This window comes from Tachypleus tridentatus, chromosome 13 (assembly GCF_004210375.1).
Source record: "Tachypleus tridentatus isolate NWPU-2018 chromosome 13, ASM421037v1, whole genome shotgun sequence".
NCBI lineage: Eukaryota > Metazoa > Arthropoda > Merostomata > Xiphosura > Limulidae > Tachypleus > Tachypleus tridentatus.
Genome location: NC_134837.1, coordinates 13828727 through 13844343, shown reverse-complemented (window position 1 = coordinate 13844343; position 15617 = coordinate 13828727). Strand labels below are relative to the sequence as shown.

At 30.2% G+C, this 15617-nt stretch overlaps 1 protein-coding gene across 2 annotated transcripts in view; it reads right to left on the bottom strand.

The window, feature by feature from the left end:
- The window catches only part of LOC143238350 (insulin-like peptide receptor), an 83446-nt gene that overhangs the window by 29114 nt on the left and 38715 nt on the right, over positions 1–15617 (bottom strand). For both annotated transcript variants that reach the window (XM_076478501.1, XM_076478502.1), the window contains exons 3-8: positions 12978–13514; positions 9098–9264; positions 8044–8248; positions 7006–7104; positions 6567–6714; positions 1950–2164 (exon numbers count right to left, since the gene is read on the bottom strand). In XM_076478501.1, the coding sequence (XP_076334616.1) occupies positions 1950–2164; positions 6567–6714; positions 7006–7104; positions 8044–8248; positions 9098–9264; positions 12978–13514 (1371 nt within the window). The remainder of the gene's footprint in view (positions 1–1949; positions 2165–6566; positions 6715–7005; positions 7105–8043; positions 8249–9097; positions 9265–12977; positions 13515–15617) is intronic.

Below are 15617 nucleotides of genomic sequence, written 5' to 3'. Positions count from 1 at the left end.
CTGAATGATGAACTGTAAACAAGTACATCATTTATCTGGAAAGGAACATTTTCATAATGAACCATAAACACATCCAATACATGTATTTTCCTATAAAGGAACCTCATAACTCTTTCAATAGGATCTTGGTCCTTAAGACAAACCTCATGACCATTTTGTGCTTGTTAGTTTTCATGCTATTACTTTTAAATTAGTAAGCATATGTTCACAAACTCTAGAAGTTTATCAGTAAACATTACATGCTTTCATATGAAAATTTTCAGATTTTCTTAAAATTCAGTCTGAAGGCTCGTAAAGCAATGTTTTTCCCATCTTGCCTTTTTTTATTTTCATGTGTTGTGTGCATGACATGCAAAGTAATTTCCATTTTAAGATTAAAAATACTTTTATTCACCAGAAAATTTCAAATTTTACATGTGCAATCAATATAATTTTATAAAACATTTCTTTGTTGTTTTACTAATGAAAGTCAGCATGGGTTCAGCTGATTTGACCAATCACGTAAGCACCACATACAAACTAGGAAATTACTATAAGTGCCATTTTCATTCTGGAATAACTGGAAATAGTAAAACAAAACCATGTTTAGACTTAAATAGCTTAGATTTTATTATTTATATGATATTGACTGGCTAACAATACAGAAATTATAATGATGCAGTATACATGCATTCATGTTTCCCTATCCAATAACATAAAGCAGAGTTAATTTTTAGAAAGAGACCTATCTTTTCTGTGTTTCAGCAGACTAGCGTTTGGTAAAATATAGTCACATTTCAATTAGTATATGTTATTAGTGTTTACAAACACGTTCTTAAACTTGTATTTCTTAAAACATAGAACAGTAAATAATGAAATAAAGCAGACAACTATCACTTCTAGTTGTAACCTTTAGAATTTGATGTTTGTCGTATGTTCTTAAGCCTTAAGAAAGTTTGCACATGAAGGTTGTGAAACAATTTTTTTTTTTTAGTTTTTATATATAATATTTGAATAACCAAAAAATCATAGGTTACTTCAATACCACAGAATTCCATTATAATTTATCAATTTTAATAATTAATCTGCATTTGTTTGAAAAAGTATATACGAAATCATGAACAGACTGAAGATTCAACTTTTTAGCTTGAAGGTTTGTCTCGAAAGATGCTGTTATATTTGTAAATGACCGAGAAAAATCACTAAGTGAAAATTTAGTTTCCAAATGTATATTCACATCATATATAAAAGTGTATACAAGGGACCATTTCCAAACACAGGAATTTATTTAATTCAATAAATATAGTGATACCTCCATAAATAAAACACTTTTTTGTTGTTTTTTTTATAGTCTAACTTAATGTTGGTAATTTTAGTTACTAATTTGTAAGAACAAAATTTTTTGTATTTTGGCATCACGAACACCTGATCTGAAATGGTGCTGCATTCAACATACCACGTGAAACATATCGACGTTTGGGGGGAACTTGTTTAATGTTTACTTTTAAATTAAGAAATTAAATAATGTATAATAAAAACTCCAAATTACAAATTACAGTTTGATACCAAACTTAAGATAAATTAATAGAATAGTAGTGTGGTAAATTCTTGAATGCAAGTAATCAAATGTGATGACAGGGTCTCTGACGTATGACTGGCCTAGAAAGGATTAATGATGAACCATAAACACAATCAATACATACATTTAGCTGCACAGGAACCTTTCAATGATGATTAAATAAAAAATTAAAAACATTCAAAATTATGAATATTATTTATAAGAGAATCACAGAAAAACCAGTACAAACACTTAAACAATTGTAAAGTATTTAAACAAATTAAAAATTGAACAAAAATAATAAATATAATAGTATTCCTCCAAAATAATGGTCCAACAAAGGAAATGTATTCATTTTTATCCTGCACATAAAGTATTAAAAAACACGAAACAGCAGTATGATAAAACTTACATGCTACTCTGTCCCCATTAGAGCTAGGGGATACATCTCTTTCATCCCAGCTTCTGACAGTAGAATAATTCTTCAGTTCTGTTATTCTTTCTGGGCACAGTTTGGGGTTAAAATGGAAGAAAATTTTACCCCGATGAAAGCGAAGTGTAAAATTCCGACTCTTCCAGTCCCAAAGGTCTTCCAAATTCTGGTTGTCATATACCAGCAGTGAATAACTGAAAAAACAAACAGAATTACTTAATTATGGTGTTCAGTTAATGTTGGATTCAGATATCAATGTGTAAGGTTCTGCACTGGTATTTAAACAAGAAACAATAAAAAAAAAATTAATATAACGTCAAAAATATAACAATGGATTTGAGTTAATTCTAGCTAATTGATATAAAAAAAAATATTAATAAAGTGGACAGCGAGAAAGAAATTTAATATTTCAAATTTTCAGTGCTACATGAATTCTGGAGGTGTTTCTCTAGATAAGGAACAAAAGATAATGAAAACCGATCTTTTTACACGATGTTGTAAGATGAAGAGCTCGTATTATTAAAATTGAGCAATGACTACTAAAATATTCCTCACCCCGTCAAGCAAAACCTGTTATTAACAGAGAAATGTGGACGCTAATACCATCTTTTCCTCATTTAAACTAAAAGCAATTTTCAAAAGAAATAACAAGTGAAAAATTACTTTTCATTTAATTTCAAACTGAACTAAGTTATTATACTGCCTGTAGCCAAAATCAAGTTTTAAAACATGAAATATTGGTTAACAACATAGTAATCAATTAGAAAGCTCCTACTTCTAGGCCTAAACACCTCAAGAAAGCTTTGATAATTAAAGTCCTAAAACGTTTTTAAAATAGTAAACTTTGCATCTGATGCAATTAAAATTATACTTTTAGGAAATAATTTGACACATTTGTAAAAGAGAAAGATGCCAACTAGACATTTCTATACTTCAATCTTTCCAACAGTTAATAAAGGATATTCACAAAATGTTTCTACAATGTATTTTAACCCCTCTGCAATGAGCTCAGCACATATCAAGTACCTGTAATGTAACTTTTGATGCAGTATATGTACTTTTACAAAATTTGGTAAAATCTTAGTAAAATCACAAGTTTTTGCATACAAAAAATCAGATGTTTTTAATGAAGTATTTTTACTAAATATGCATTTCTGGAAATGTTGCATCTGTTTCATTACTAGTATCAGTGCAAAGTGATTTAATGTTATGGTAAAAAAAACTTACTCATTCCAAAAACCTCAAATATTATTTGTGTAACCTTTAAAACCTAAATACACTTCAAGCATATGTTTTCAGTGAGACTTCATATTTTATATACCATAATTATGTTGAGTTTGTTAATTTAACCAACTTGTAATATGCAATCATTTTGGCATGAAAAAAGCATTTCTATTTCCTAACTTTTTATGATTGTTATAACATAAAAATACAAATACTTTGTCTATGTAGTTCAGCTGTCATAATACTATATATTTACATATATTTTATTGTACTAACCTTCCAGCCATGCCCAGCTAACATTACATAACATGCACTGATGTGGTGCACATGCAGTCATCTTAAGTATCCAATAATATAAAATTGACCTCTAATCTTTACAAAGTGACCCTGTCTTGGTTGTGATTTACTAGACTTGTATTTTATAATACACATTCACATTTCAATATTATTATATATTTAGTTACTATTTAGAAATTATGAAACTAATTTTTGTAGGACAATAAATAAAGAAGTAAAACAAACAATTATATCTTCTAGCTATAACATCTGAGCTCAGATGTTTAGAATTTTAAAATTTCACAGGTAGATATGAAACTTTTATGTTTATTTATATTTCAAGGAGGTAGGTTGTTTTAGTCTGCTTCAAGTTTCAAAGGAAGTGGTAGCCTTTTAACAGATCAAAATGGATGAGAAAAACCAGTAAGTAGATGTTTAAAGCTGTTGAGTGGTTACTCATGTCACATTAAAGTGTATACAAGGGACTATTACCAACAATGGAAAGAGTTGAACAGGACCACTGTGTTAGGTTCAATACATAAGCTTTATCTCAGCAAAATAAAAATACAAGGTTCTTATTTTGTATTCTGTCAATACTGGTAATTTGAGTTCCTAACTAGTAAAAAACTACAGACTTAGTATTTTGACATTACAAACATCTAATTTCAATCACTGTTGCTTTCAACATTCCATGTGACTCATATCTTTGCTATTCATCCTACTTGTTGGTTGGTTGTTTAGCATTTACTAGCACAAAGCAACTGTGCTATCTACACCAAACCACCAGTAAAAAGGGTGAAGTGATGAAAAGATATAAAAACGAATTGTATTAAAATAAAATGATTCAATTTTTAAATCTTAAATAGAGTAAAAAAAACAATGACCCTTAAAAATAAAAATTTAATACAACTGAGGTGAACCAGTGTCACCATCATCAATGACATTGTCCAACTTCAAGGGTGAACCAATGGTAAAATATGGTGCTGTCACTCTTGATCATAACGACAACACAACAGTAAAATGTGGTCTATTGTGACCCGAGTGTCACATACTGGTGTATCAATACCAGATAAAAGAAAGCAATGAGTTAAAAAACTGTGACCAATGCATAACCTAGGTGAAAAAAAAAGTTCTTCCAATCCTCAGAGAAGCAAGACTGTCAAAGAATAATAAAAGGTTTCATCTGGGAAAGCTTGTTATCACATTGCTCAATCCAAGTTGACTGCCAACTGGTGCAGAGCCAAGCCTTGAATGATCATAGTCCATGTGCGGGACAAGCAAGTAAGTGATAGTACCAGAGCAGATGGACTTAGTTCCAATCTGAGAGAGCTCTTTCCTGCAAATGCCGATGTGGCCTGGTATTCAGAAGAACAGGATAGAAATAGATGACAGAGAGAAATAGGCCAATCAATCTTGAATATCAATGAGAACAGGATGAAAACTAACATGAAGCAATTCCAGGGCCAACAGAGATCTAAATAGTTCAGTTCATGTACTGCATAGCTGCCATGTGATCCAGGGCAAGAAAAATGGCATATAATGTGTCAGTGAACACAGAAACTGTAGAGGGGATCCCATAAACAAATTAGTTACTTGTAGTTACTTGCAGTTATTTGTATTTGCACTCTTGAACTGTTCACCTGTCAGGTGATTTTTATGAGGTATAAAAAATACTACTGTGTTTCTTACAGTTTTTACATTTCATTTGTATAATGTGTAGAACCTCATAAGTGAATACAAAATTTTTTCAGTAAATATTTGCACATTATTTTCCATTTGCTACTATATTACTAACTGTCTATTATCTTCAACATACAGTGAAATGAAATGTTTACATACCTTTCAACATTCAAAGATATTCACTAGAATAGTTTTCTGTCTCCTAAGTTAACATTTCGATCTTTTCACTTGCAGTTTATTTGTAATTGTATTTTCCAATTTCATGCCTTTTATTAATCACATAGATGTGTCAACTTTTACCTACAAGGTTTGATAGGTATTGCCAACATACATGGTTTCTGCACATGCCACTGTTTACAAGCTTTAACAATAAAGGCAACAACAAATTAAACTTGGGGAAATCAGCAAACTATCAAAATACACATTAAAACAAATAACATAATTAGAATACAAATGTGCAATATCTGCAATATGTCAAGTACACTAACATATAAAGCGAGAAACTTGCCAAGTGTTATGAAACACTACAAATATGCTTCCTATTACAATACCAAAATTCAAGGTTGAAACCTGCTATTTCTATTTGTTATAAGCATGCCATTCAACTTCAAACTGTTTCATAGCAACATAGCTTCAACTTTGCAAGTGAACACTGCTGACCTAAAAATAAAAAGAAAAAAAGTACTTGCAATCGTTTTATGGGGGAGAAAATCTTCTAAAGTAAAATATAAGACAGCAAACCACATGCAAATGAAGTTTTGATTATCTGAAGGAAGCTGTTGTTTTGAATTAAGCACAAAGCTATACAATTATATGTCTGTGCTCTGCTCACCACAGGTATGAAAACCCAGGTTTTAGTGTTGTAAGTCCACAAATACACCACTGTACCACTAGGGGCCTGAAGGAAATATATACAGTGCACACACAAAATTTATTATCTACAAGCTCATAAAGTTAAGAACGTGTAAATACAAACTGTTCATGTGACAGCAAAATCTGAAGTTTCACTTGTTTTAAATGGTTATTTTTAAATAAAGGAATAAAAACTTAGATAATATAAAACTAAATTATAGCACATGCAATGATGTTTTCATTAAAATACATTGATTGTAAGATGGTTTAAATAAATTATAAATGTAAAATAGTACCAATGCAGAAAGAAATTTAAAGATAGCACCAGCAGGCAATAGGGTTTGCTGTATTTAATCAATTACTGATGAGTTCTAGGACTAAATAAAAGGCACTGATGGCAGTGGAATTTTATTCATATTATAATTATATAAAAGGTTGTTCAAATGTTGTTACACAGTTATTGTTTACATGTTTTGGACATTTCACACTGATGTTTTTACAAATTTCATGATATTTAATATCAGGTGCAAACAAAGTTGTGTAATACAAGATTACAAGACCTACTTCTGTTTTTCAAATTCCTCTCCATGGATATCCCTCAGATTCTTAAGAAAGTTTAGAGACACCAGTGGATAAGATCGAAAAACTTTCAAAAACCCAGTTATATTCTGGATATACTTCAAGTTCTCTTCAAGTTCTTCAATTACATTAGCTGGAAAATAAAGTAACAAAACAACAAGTAAAAATACAATCGTTTGTTTTTCTTTCAAGTTCAACTATCACTTTTTCTCGTTCAAGAACATCTGATCTTGTAGCAAACACTTCCAGTTCTCATTTAAGACCTCATATACTTTAACTTGTCAGTGGAAATAGGTGTGACTGTGTATAATGTTTTAGTAATAAAACTAATCTGATCTTATAGCTTGAGCACACAGCTTATACTATTCATATTCCTTTTGTAGTTTAGAAGGAAACTCCTATGAAATGTTAAAATGAGACTGACCTCCACTATGTATCTGGATAATGAGAGACCCGTTAATTATGGTACAACCCGACAACTTCTGTGCAGCTGCAACACTATCAACTACTGTTCCAGGACACACTATCAAGAGACAAAAACGTGTTGTATGTCAGCAGTGCAAGTGGTAGTCTATTCACATTCATAAGTAGGTATGCTTTACAAACATTATTTACACATGTACACAGATATAGTAAGAAGCAAAAAAATCTTTAATGGTAAAACATTTATAATGTTCTTAAGCAGAAAGTTCTTAAAGTTAACAAAGTATTAACAATTTGTATGCTTCAGAAATACAAGTTTTAGATGTATTAGTAACATTAGAAACTGGTAATTAGAGACAAGTTAGTTGTAAAGTATTAATACTAAAAACAAGTCCTGTGTAGTTGGTGTCACTAATTCACTATCCTTGTACACACACCTTCTAAATACTAAATATGATTTCTTAATTCCCTGTTAAAATATGTTAATATCATTGGATGAGTCACTGCAATACAAATCTTTATCACAATGTTAGTTACTAATTTATGTTTGATTTACATACATTAATTGTTTACAAAACATACACTAACTGTTCTCTAAAGCTCTACACCTTGCTGCTAACTTTAGTTCTCTGTTAGGTACCAAATAATTTAAAATAAATCTTGAAACTATGGTACATACAAACTTTCTGGAGAAATTACAATAAACTGCTTACACAGGTTGCAATACTTGTTGACAGACATGTATAATCATATGTTATAATAAACAACTTATAACAATTAAACATTGGAATGAAGATTACAATAGCGTATTTTATGTACACAAGATTATCACTGTTAATATAATTTAGCTTTGCTTAACACAAAGCAATAAATATGAAATTTCAATAAGTAATTACAAAATTGTAAGTCATACAGATAAGAAACTTTCTTTTAATTACAAATGTTTCAAACTACATTTTCTTTTTATAAAATTTCAAAATTCAAACTAACTGAATGAGAAGTGGTATCTGAAATGATTTACAAAGTTCTATTAACTAACCTTTTGGACAGTGGCCAGAACACTTTATACAACTGTGTCTATCACTTGAATTTTCTACATAACCAACAGGGCAATCTTGCATACAACTTCTTAATTTATCTATTGGCTTCCAATAAATCTCTCTTGTATTTCCTTCAGAGCCTAAGATTTCATTTGTCACCATACTCCGACAAACATTTTCATCAATACATCTCCATCCCATATGCTACAAAAACAGATAATATAACAATAAGTAATTAAAACGTTACAAGTTAAGAACACAGTATATTTTAAAAATTAAACAATGTATCAATAACCCTTAACTGCAAAATAAAGTTTAATTTCAACCAGCACCAAAGACAATATAGGAAAGGTAACTATTTCCAGGTATTATAAAGTATCCATCAAAAATATCAACACAAATTTTCTTCAACAGACAGAGCTGGATTTATGACTACAGCAGAATCCACAAAACATGGTAAAAGACAGACAGAAAATATTTTTTACAATAGCTCTAAAGCTACTTTAAAATGCAATAAGTTTATACCTTGTTTCACGAGACTACACATTTCACCATACCAAGTTAATAAAACAAACATTTAGAACCCTTTCCAATAACAACAAAGTAAGTAATTGTACCAAGTTAATAAAACAAACATTTACAACCCTTTCCAATAACAACAAAGTAAGTAATTGTAATGTAGATAATTTTTTTAAAACAGCTTCTTCAATTATGAAACAGGAGAAAGGAATTACTACTTTATAGAAATTTCTCAAATTACAACAAAAACAAATACAAACCAAAAAAAAAAAAAAAGAACTATCATGCTTTTATGAACACAAGTTTTTAAGACATTGTATATTCCCCCCCATATCTCAATAAATGCCAGTTGTTTACAGCTACACAACCCTATAAAACACAATACTTCCCCATTTCTCAATGAATATTAGATTTTAAGACTACACAATCATATAAAACACATCTATAAAGAACCCCATTTCTCAATAAATGCCAGTTGTTTAAGACTAGATTCTGAATTCTTAAAGAGACAATAATGACAAAGCTCCAACAAACCTGATAAGTCAGTGAAGGGCATTTCTCCAGACAACGGTCAACATATACAACATTTCTACAGCTTTTACAGTCACTGGATGAAATCCCATTACATCCACCAAGACATTCCTTGTGACAGCACCTGCCCTGGTTGTCACATGTTGAGCTTTGGCATGTTTCACTACACACTGTAAAAGTTCATATTTTGTATGACTCTTAGGTTAAAACCAAATACATCTTTATACACAGCAAAGTCCATAAATGACATTTCTAAATACAACGACAAATAATCCTCTGCTAAAGGATCTCAAAACAACAAATCTCTAAGAACATCCAGGGAGTGAGGTGTGATCCTCCAGTCTTAGATTTGAGATCTCATAAATAAAACATATTAATATTTGTTTTAAAAAAACTGCAGTGAACAGTCACTAAATATTAATGGTAATCCCAATTCTTTCATTTGTTAATGAAATATTCTTTCTGAAGTGACTGTACTACTGTAAATCTAACTTTACATCTCCAACAAAAAACAGATTTACCATTACACGATCAAGAATAAAAACAACATTCTTTGATTAGGTGGAATTGTTTTAAGTCTCATGAAGATATGAAAATGTCTAAGTTCAATCACATAAAAGAATTGAAAACCATGCAACCTTTTCTATAATGTTTCTAATATTCGTTTAAGTCCAGTTTAAGTATACAACAACAAAAGTTTTTAGAAATCCCTCCATCTCTTGCTATATTTCCAAGGGGAACCACCCCATGTTCATCTGCAACCAGTAAATGATAATTATACTTAAATGTATTAATGGTATAATACTTTTAGCTTTAGACACTGGCTTTGTCACTATTTAACCAATAACAGGCCTTGATATGAAAGTAACACTGTTGCCTCTTAACTTTTTCATTTTCACAGTGGAAACGTTCAACCAAATTGTATTAAAACATAGGGCCTAGTTTAAGCTTTACAAATTTATATAATTTAGACTTCATATATTGCTGCAAGAAATATTTTTGTTGAAACACTTAATATTTCCACCTTTGAAATTCAATTAATTTTTATTCTTTGACTGGACAGTTTAATATTAGACACTTTCAACTTAAGTGATTTTTCCAAATGTACTTTTTGAAATTTTATTTTTACTACATGCAAATATTTAAAGTAACCTATGACTTAACCTTTCAAAATGGTATTAGATTAAGGTAGCTAACAAGATCTTTGGTCAAAGTCAATTTATATTTGATAAATATTCCATTTTAAATTAATATGTTTTAATATTTATTTATGTACATTGTTTGAATATGATACCTTAAAATTAACATTAATAAACAAAAATCTGAGTTACTTTATAAACACTCCAAGCATTGTTCTTGCAACACCATGCCCTCAGTGTTCATACAATAGTACCTTATCAGGTTTTTACCTCTACGTAAAATAATCTTTAAGCTTGTTAGCTTAGGATGATTTAAATGAACAATATTTTAAAAAATGTCAGTTAAACTATGTATTATGAACTTCAATACTGCTTCTTAAGCTTGTATTCACTGCTGATTAAAACATTTAAATTAAATTTGAGAATTTAACAAATATCTTTCTTTCTACTGACTTATTTTCATGATATACAACATGTGTTTTGTAGCAACAAATAATTAAATCACAGAGTATGAGATTATAAAGTAGTATTGTGATCATAATCATGATAAAAACATTTATCAAAATCTGATCAAATCAAACTGCACTGTTAATTCAGACCAAATAATCAAGACACTAGAATACACTTGTTATGTTCTTACTTACAGAGTATATAGTTTTATTATTTGTCTGCCACCACTACTAACGTTTCTGGCTATAAACCCAACACCATCTCTTAAGGTTCAACCAGCTTTAGAGATTCATGTTAGTCCTACATCACATGCTAAGATAACAATGTTTATAATAAGACTACAATAATACTAAACTAAAAACAATAAAACTAAATATATTAAACATTTTAACCAATACTGTTAATAAAAGTATTATAAAATGAATGACTCAAAACCCACTGTTTGTGGGTTTCATCATTACGGTATTACATTTCACTTGTTGCTTTCATTGATAGTATTGGTCACACTTGTTAGTATACTGATGTAATTACATTCTATTTTTATTTGTCATTCATTATTACATTTATTATACAGGTATTTTGCATTTATAGTTAAGAAATTTTAACTAGGACTGACCAAAATATTTCAAGCTGGATGAAGCTTGCAAAGATATTTTTGAGTTTACACAAACATATCTAACAGTGAAGATATCCAATTGATAAAACAAAACATTCTAATTTTTATAACTAGAACTGCAAAAAATAGATATTTAATTAGCTATGTTGATGGTCAGGTCGATTCTTAGTTTTTTCTACTGAGAATTGAATTATTCACTTATTTTACACAAAAAACTAGCTGTTAGCCTTCAAGTAATGTCATAGATTTAACATTCATGCATAACATGAATATGAATGTATTTTGTTTGATTTGGTTTGTTACAAGTTCAGTAACAGTGGTTACAGATCACGTTATGCTATTGCAAAAGCTCCAACGACAGTCGTTATAGATCATATTACATTATGCTGTAGTGAAATTAGTTTCACTGTAAAGATGTGATTATTTGTTAACTTTGAATATTCATTTGTAACAAGGGTGTAACATTGTTGGAGCAACTTGAGGCACAAGTTGGATCCTATCCAGAGGAATTGAGAGCCAGCTCAGGACCTGGGGTCAGTAATGTGATTGGGCTTTCCTTTTATTTTATTTATTAACTTTGATTTTTCATAAAAGAAATGCAGGTGATATATTTCATGAATCCATGAAAAAGCAGTACCCATTTTAGTTCATTACCGAGTATGCATTTCTAGTAAACTTTGTAATATTCTACTGCCAGGAATCACCATTATAATAACTATTGTTCAGTTTATACCTGAGTTAATGTTTCTTAACTAAACTCTCAGTGTCAGAGAACACTGTTCACGATTCCCTTGAATCTATTGAAAGAAGTCTCCCAAACATCTCACACATGCTGTCACTCTCCCTCAGGAGCTCCCATTAGGCATCATGCAACCGTTCCAGTTCAAAAGCAAATTTTACACCATAAGAACGTTGAAATGTTTTTTTGGCACATTTCACATAATTAAAAATGCTCAAGTATGTTATTAAAGCACTTAATACAATACATTAGCCTACAATTATATTGCATATTTGAAATGTACACATTTATGCAAGGCTTATTACTTACATAATATGATATAAAGATCTCTTCATTCCTTTTGGCAGGAAGGAAAATGTACAAAACATAAAAGTCAGAAATGTTAGTGACACAGTAAAATTAGAAGTGTCATGAATGAACAAGATATGCATTTACAGAATTATTGCAGTTATTAATTCCCAGTGTGTTTTTTTGCCATTAAATTAAAACAAGTTGGGTATTTTCTCAGTACTATGTGCATTCAATACAGTATCAATGCAAGTAATCTTAAAATCCTTTCCTAATTTGAAAGGGACTCACAAAAAATGGGAAACAGGTTTTGTTGATTAAATAACAAGTCTAACTAAATTTTGACATGGCTCCAGTACTACAAAAGGTAGCAATTAACCATGGAACAAAATAAATTTTTCAGTTACCATTCACTTAAAATGTTGTTACTTTATCCTAGATACTTTATAAAACAATTACAAACACATTTAGAAATCTAACATATGGTTGCCAATGTGTGAGCAAGACACACACACACACTGCATTCAATAATCAGAAACTTTCACTGCATGCACAATACAAGAATGGATGGATGTTCTTCAAATAAATATAAACTTGAATTAAAATAAACATAATTACTTCAAAACTAAAGAAAAAAGGAGACATACACACCTTTCTGGCACAAGTGAGAGTTCCAACATAATCGTCGGGTAAGGGGGCCATTTCTAGTATTAAGTGGGCATTTCTCTGGACACACATTTGGGCAGTCTCTTGGTTCTCGATTATGTTTAATAAAATGACCTCCTTGACCAGCCTTAGCAATAAGATCCCAATCAATGCTGTTTACGTAGCATAGATAAGGATTTTTTTCTATCCGCACTGAGCCTCGAACAATGTCAGTAAGGCTTGAGAGTCCAATCTCTTGAAGCTGGAACATTTCATAGATAACTAAAGCATAATTATGGAACAGTATATTGCCTCTTATGACTGTTAACTCTGGAAATACCTTTCCAATTGATTCCATTCCAAATGCTCGATACAAAAACAGGTATCCTGTTATTTCACGAAGTTTTGGAAAGTATAATTTTTCATAGCTCCTGGCAGTACCATTATCAATCAAGACAATTCGAAGAAATCCTTCAATCACTGTGCAGTTTTCCAGCTTCTTGAACTGATCCACAGAGTTCCGGATATCTATGTTCCGGCAAACTGGAAAATGTAAAATGTTCTGTTTAGTCAGAATTAAGCCTAATAATCAGAAACTGGTATTTACAAAAACAAAACAAAAACTTTAAATATTCAAAGTATATACACGTATACCAACTACAAACAGTGCACATCTAACTACAAACTAACCAAAGACAACTGTCTAATGAAGACTTTTTAGTTTAAAATATACTTCAGACAATTCAGTTCAACTAAACAGTCAGTTTTTACACCACTTCATTTTTTCCTTTTCAATTAGAGTATTATTTCATATAGCATACGTATGGTTTGATAACACCTACATTAAGACTCACATAAAATGTAGTTAAGGGCAAAAAAAGAATACATGGTTACCATAAATGACACCCATCTTGAACAAAAATAGACTTATTGATAAAGTTGATTTTAAATAAGTAAAAGACATTCATTGTTGGTTTGAACAAATTATTCTTGCAAGTTGTGCATCTGAAAGAATTGCTTTCATTAATAAACAATGCAGTTTCTTTTAACTTGTTTCACTTTTATTGAAACAAATAAATTAGAAAGTTACACATGTACTGAAATCAATGGAGTACAATAATTTATTTTACTATAGAAGAATAAATTAAAACTGCTTTAAAACATAAGAAAATAAGACAGTAAAACCATGTAAAAACAATAACTTAAGTCAAAAGTTGTAAGAAAAAGACTGAAAGAACAGCCAATATCAGTTGGCAAGCTGCACATGAGGAATCTTTCCCAGACAAGTGGAATAAAGATAAAGGTAAGAAGCAACAAATGTATAATTTAGAGAAAGTCTGAAAATTAAAAACAAAATTAATTTCAACAAATAAAGCACTTTCAGTTCCAGCTAGGTCTTGATTCATAGGATTACAAACACAGAACATATGAATCAGATTAGAAGATGTACATGTAGAATAGTCTTCAAAAGCATGTCAAATGTGGTGAATTTCAGTTTCTTTTATGTTTATATTTATACCATTCATTTTATTAGGGTTTCATAACATTCAGTTTATTTTTAAATATAAGAACTGTAATTTACAGTGATGTATATTATATTCTGAGAATACTTTGAACTTCTGTGTTACACACTTATTACATAACATTCCACAGAACAAGCCAACAGTCATTAGTCAGTTCTCAGTTGCTCATCATCAACAAAAATATTCTTTGCAGACTTGAGGGAACTTGAACTTTTTATAAATAGTTTTTAGTTAGTAGATGTTACAAGCATTCACTCAAAGAGCAGATTAAAATATACTAGGTCATTTTTAAACCAAACCTACGCCTGTTGCAAAAAATAACAGAATGACGAATTTTATAAGCTTCCTGATTTTCTACAGGAAGATCACCAACTTCCATTCTCAGACACACTAATGACAGTAGACAATTTAAATATGAAACGTACCACAAAAACACAATTGTACTTCAACTTCTCAAGTTTCATCTATAAAAAGAGTATTCAGTCAATATTTTTTCAATGTACTTTTCAGATATTTAACACATATGATGGTTCAAACAATTTACAAGTACTTTCTCAATACAATACTTCACTGTTACCTAAATAAACAAAATGTTCTTACATCATATTATTGTTACACCTAAACATCCTACCCTATGTGCAAGTATTCTTAGGTCATTAAGAATCAGCTGAAAAACATCACAGATACAGCTACAGCATATTATCAAGCCAATCTGTTGACTTTAAATTCAACAACCAAATTCCTGTTTCACAATTTTGTGGTGGTGTTTACAAATTTATGCTGTCAGTAGGGTTACACTGGCTACTGAAAGAAAATTGCCAACACTAGTTGGGGTACTTGTACCCTGTAAATTCATGATTAATGAAAGATTATCGTGGGACATGAAAAGCTGTTTCTTTTATATATAATTAAAAAAGTAAAGACCAAAATACCCATAAAGACAACAAAACCATATGGACCCAACAAACTTTCATACCAGATATGAAGATCCATCAAGAGTGATGAAGTACTGGTTAAAAAAAAAACACAAAATTCAAATTTTGTGTGTATTTATCAAGGATCTAATGAACCTCCATACAAATTTTGGCAAAGATCCATTCACACCCTGCAAAGTATTTACGTG